This window comes from Anarrhichthys ocellatus, unplaced genomic scaffold (genome assembly GCF_004355925.1).
Source record: "Anarrhichthys ocellatus isolate YVR2014 unplaced genomic scaffold, GSC_Weel_1.0 scaffold41, whole genome shotgun sequence".
Classification (NCBI taxonomy): Eukaryota; Metazoa; Chordata; class Actinopteri; order Perciformes; family Anarhichadidae; genus Anarrhichthys; species Anarrhichthys ocellatus.
In genome coordinates this window covers 105061-110764 of record NW_022280071.1, presented here as the reverse complement: position 1 = coordinate 110764, position 5704 = coordinate 105061, and the positions used below count along the sequence as shown (strand labels likewise).

General features: G+C 45.1%; 1 protein-coding gene across 1 annotated transcript in view; it reads right to left on the bottom strand.

Moving 5' to 3' along the window:
* Nucleotides 1-1067: 1067 nt before the first annotated feature.
* chst6 (carbohydrate sulfotransferase 6) overlaps nt 1068-5704 on the bottom strand; it is a 10376-nt gene continuing 5739 nt past the window's right edge. The window contains exon 2 of the mRNA XM_031868194.1: nt 1068-5170. Coding sequence (XP_031724054.1) covers nt 3905-5101 — 1197 coding nt within the window. The 5' untranslated portion in view covers nt 5102-5170 and the 3' untranslated portion in view covers nt 1068-3904. The remainder of the gene's footprint in view (nt 5171-5704) is intronic.

Genomic DNA, 5704 nt, shown 5'->3' with positions numbered 1-5704 from the left:
CTATATAAGTATATGTAAGAACATACATCGACTAATTACAGGCTGTACAACATATGCCAACGCTGTTGTAGGATGGTCATAAATGTATAATTCTTCTTGAATTATGTTTTGGTGTGTAGTGGCTTTCTGTGAAAGAAACCTCAGGAACCATCACAGTGAACATTGTGATGAGTGTAGTGAGTAAAAGTGATTAACTCCAAACTATTTTTTGTTAGATCTTTCTTATCAGTACAGAGATGTTTTAATCCTATTTCACACGATTCAACTAGACTCAGCCAACAGATGGCACCCAAACGTAAGTTATGTGCTGCTGTCATCTTCTCACGAACATTGTGAAGCCAGGTTTTAACAACCAGCTTCCAGTGAAAGGCCACAGAATGGAAACAGCCAAAGGTTACATGTAAATATTTATTGCGATCATTAGTACCATAACGTTTCATAATTATAAATACGAACACCAAACCCCTCGGAAAGGCACCGACACTGTCAACTGACTCTTCACACAAAACCAAAACACAAGATAAAGGGTCGAACACACACACACACACACCAGTAAACAGTTTCATACGTTTCACATTACACAGGGACAACATGTTAACTGTTCAGGCACTTCGTGAAATCAGTGGCAACTTTTTTTCCAAAAACATTTGATTCAATCCACAGAGGAAAAGCATCATGTTGGTCAGTTTATCTGCACATTTGAACTGCTGATCCCGTTTGCTTGAAGGTTGAAGCATCACTGTGCAGAAGTTACATTCATCCAAGCTCTTTCGTCACTCTTTCAGTGAGTAAAATGGCTGTAAAAAGGAAAATCTCCCTATAATGATTCACATCCAACAATACCCCAAAACACTGCCGTTAAACACTGTTAGTAGAGTGTGTTCTGTTCAGCGCTCTCCTTTCAACACTCAGCATGTATTTGTTAATGCAAAGGGTGGGATACTCGGCCGGCCAGAACGTCCGCTGGGAAATACATAAACATTTCTGCACACACACACACACACACACACACACACTGAGAGAACACAGTGTACTAAGCCAGCACTTTGTTCCATGTGTTCTATATGTTCCATACGTCTCAGGCAGACAATCAGAGTGAAGAAACAGACTCTCGTCTTCGGCGATAGTAACTCTTACTGACCCTGGCAACACAGGAGACGTACTGTATTTTGTTTCACTTAACTTTAACAGGTACCTGTAAGCATTTCTTATTGAATATAGTGTGTAATTACCTGCGGATATCATGTTAAGGGCTTTTATTGTGAAAGGTAAGAATTGGAAAGGGGCGATCTGGTCCACACTGCCTTTGTCAAGGTTGAAAGGAGCAATAAAGCTTGCCTTCTTGGTTCCGACTACAGGGCATCTGTGTTGTGTTTTTTATAAATAAGCGTAGATCAACCTGTTCCGCACAACGTGATTGGTCGATGCCTGTATTCGCATCGCTAAAGCTCAGAGAAATCAACCTTTTTCCACAAAAAAATGCGTCCCTCTTTCACCACATAATATTTACAAACTGTGTGAAAGAAGTCATGGCAAAAACAATAGAAAAATATATGATGCAAATTATTTGCATGAAAATAATTATTTGCATGATTCTAGTATTTTGTGATGAGCTGCTACTTTGGAGCCCTCGTGATGTGACTCATCCCTTGAAAAATCACTAGAGTCACTTTCTACATGTTGCCTTCGGTGAAGTCATGCTTTCTTTTCTTAATGCTCACTGCTCTGTGGGTCCATCAGTGAAAGTTTTTCTGTTTTTCTTTTTTTACAGCTGCCTGCACAAAACAAGGTTGGTAAGCTGCGGGTCTGAAAACTAAAGAAATTGTCAAAGGTACTCTCCTCAAAACACTGTTATGTATTGCATCAGTGTAATCGTTAATCAAACAACAAAAAAAGAACAATGTTGTCCGCAGTCATGTATGAGTAAGCTACACCACTGTCAGCTATACCGGGCAGCGTTACCCTTGAGGAGTTTCAAGTGGCAGCATCAAGTAAATGTTTGAGTTTGTCCAAACATTCAAATAACAGGAACTAGACGTCCCTCGTGTGTATTGGGAAGGAAGTTCAACCATTGGTTTTGACCATAAATTCCAGTGGGAGAGGATTGCTTAAACGGTGACCAAACAGACACCTGAGAATAAATCTGGGGGGAAAATGAAGTACCTCCACAGTTGTGGACCCACTTTGAAAATAGAGTGTACTTGCCTGGTGCAAGTGTGGCTTTGCTGATTCAAATTCAGTACATCAAAATAAGCAGCGGGCTAACAGCTAACTTAAAGTGTGCTTCCTGACAGATGTCGACCTAAGCAAACAGTCAGTGGCCTCTTCTCTGTGGGAGCGTCATCGGTGATCAACAGTCTCCTGGTGATCAACAGTGTCCTGGTGGTACAGACCGGGCCTTCAGGGGACGCTGGCATGACGCCCAGCTTCAAACAATGTGGATTCAAATGTGCACACACTGACTGATGGCAGCAGCTCCACAGAGTATCAGGACTTGCAGGGATTCTTGTGTCACATCACTGCTAAATATGCTCTGACTGTGCAAAAACCCAGGCCCAGATTCACTTTGAGCAGGGAAGACCGCACTCCAATGAGCCCACACGGGTCACAAACTGCACACAAAGTGGAAAGCTACTAAAGAGCGCTGGTTTTGAATAAAAAAATACAGCCTCTTTGTGTTTGTCCTGATCATGTTATTTATTATCTGTCAACTTCCTTATGTCCATCTAGCCATCCATTATCTTTTCTGCTCATCTGGGGCCAGGATGTGGGGGCAGCAGTCCCTCTCCCCAGCAACATTTTTCCAGCTCTTCCTGGTGAACCCTGGTGTTTAGTCCAGCGTGTTCGGGATCTACCCCCGCGTCTTATCAGTTGGACGTGCCCAGAAAACCTCTAAAGGGTCCAGTAGGCATCCTGATCATAAACCTGACCCACTTCCGCTGACCCCTTGCAAAGGAGCAGCGGCTCTACTCAGAGCTCCCTCCGGATGTCTGAGTACAGCCACCCTCAAAGGAAGCTCATTTAGGCTCTGCTATCCGCGATCTCATTCTTTTGGTCACTACCCAAAGCTCATGACCATAGGTGAGGGTCGAAACGTAGATGGACTGGTAAATCGAGAGCTCTGCCTTCCGGCTCAGCTTACTCTGCACAACGGTACAACGCCCGCATCACTGCTGATGCCCGCTGCATTTTACCCTCACTCGTGAACAAGACCCCGTGATACTTGAACTCCCATGCTTCGGGCAGTGACCCAATTCCAACCTGGAGGGCCAATCTACCCTTTTCCGGCAGAGACCATGGCTTCAGACTTGGAGGTACTGACTTTCATCTCGACTGCACACCGCCCGGTGCATGCTCAAGGTCATGGTCTGACGGAGCCAACAGAGCCACATCATCTGCAAAGAGCAGAGACACAAATCTGAGGTCCCCAAAGAGGAGAGTCCTCCCCCACCCTAATTTTCCAACTGAATTAAGATTGCAGCAGTTTCACAAATACATTGTCACGCAAACTCACCCAAATTGTAAAATCTTTTGAAGTTTTGGGTAGTGCAGCCAATCCAAGTTGTATAATTGCTGCAAAATTGTTCTTTTACACATGAGCCAGTCTTCAGGCAATAAGGGTAAATCTTGGTGGATCAGGTAATGTGTTTTCCATTTTAGTTCCAGATATATGTGATACAGCATTCTCCAGCCCTCTGTACCAAATCTATTGTCAACAATTCTGGTGTTTAATCCTCTCACTCCACTGACAGTGTGAAGTGTGTATTCGTCACAAATCAATGCTTTAACCTCAGACACCATGCAAGGTGATGACTCATTCTGCGGTACCACTCATTACAGCCAATAAACCCTATAAAGTCAGTCCAATGTAGTCTGTTGGTGTCTTTGTCATTCAAATGCAATTTTAACCATTACTAGGATGCTCTGTTTTATCTGGCAACCAGCTGAACTGGTACGGTTCCTGTGGCACCAGTAGATCTATGTCAAGTCTCTTCTGTTCTTTTTCACTGTTAACCGTCCTGTATCCGAGCAATGACATGGCCCCTTTACACACCTCCTGGATACGTTTGACCTTGTTGTGTGGCAGCATGGTACGCCAAGCCTGGGAGACATCGGCGGCATTCCGCGAGGTGATATCGAAGGCCTCTTTCCTGGAGCCTTTGCCTTTTCCGTGAGTCACCCTGTAGATCCATTCCTCCAACTGGCTGGTCGCCTCCAGACCTACAAACTCATACAGGGCAGTTATCTCCTCAAGTGGGTTGCGTGCCACGTCCTCATAGCGGACCATTTTGTAGCGGCCTTTTAGAAATGGAGGGGGCTTCAGGATGGCCCTCTCATTAATGCGGACGTGGCTTCGGCAGATCTCCTGCATGACTTGATACTGCACCTCGGCTGCTGGAATGCTTCTCTGCTCCAAGACGATGGCGCTATCACTCATGAAGGCTTTGGCTGACTCCTCTCTAGACCGCACCACAGCCCGGGGGTCTCGGACCAGGTGGATAATGCGGAGATCTAGGCTTGGGTCCTGCAAGAGCGGATAGAGGGATTCCAGCTCAAAGAATCTCACTTCTTTCAGTACCACGTGACTGTAGGTGCCACAAGCCTCCTCCACCCCCTGCAGGCCCCTAGTACCACATGTCTTGGAGCACTGAGTCTGGTTGCTGAACTGGCCACGTGGCGTGAGAGGACAGGCCGGCGGCGAGCACAGTGCTCTACTGTGACTCCACATAAACAAGGAGGACACATTGTGGTTCTCTGGCAGGTAGGCCTCCATCACAGAAAAGTCACACTGGAATACGCTTCGTAACAGATCCCTCACAGCCATTCGAAGAACCCGCGCACCGGGTTTTGGAAGTTTGGTCCACACATGCCACGCTGGCTCCATAAGATAGAAGACAGATGGGTGCTGGCTGAACACTTGACCTACGAAGGACGAGCCTGATCGCCACGATGACAGCAGCAGAACGTGAACTTTGCCGTTGGAAGGAGCGGAACTGCAGGGACTGAGCTGGACGTACCAGCCGCAGAACAGAACCACTGCTGCTCCCTGCAGGATCACCAGGAAAATCATTGTGCTGAGGTTCACTCTGCAGCGGAGCATGATGGCTGAGGATCACTGCCAGTCTCTGGTGCTCGATGTGGATTTTTTTCTTTTCCGTGCTTGGTGGAGCTGAGAGAGAGAGAGAGAGAGAGAGAGAGAGAGAGAGAGAGAGAGAGAGCAAAATGGATATGTTGAATAGGAAACATGTTTTTCCACAAAGCATAAACACTTACCATTGGTATAATATTGTATATAATGAATAATTAGGCCACTTTCATCCTAAAAAGAGGATTATGAAAAAAATCCGAGACCCTAAAATAATTTGTCTTTCACTAAAATTGTTGAGCCAAAAGCAATATAAGCAATATCTCGTCACACTTTCAGAAGCAGTTTCAGTGTATTTTTGTAGTACTTGTCGAGAGCACTCTTCACAAATTGCCGAACAAGTTGATGAAAACAGAGCACAAGACTAACTAACAAACCGCAACATATTCAAAAGGGTTTTTCAACCATAATCAGTACATTGTATTTATATATGAGGGTAGGCTTGGGTGGTGTCTGTTTTTCATACCTTCATTCCTTTCTTACATTTCATGGGTGTGTGGTATGTGACGGCATATGGTTAAATATGATGGTATGTGACGGTATATGGTTAAATATGAT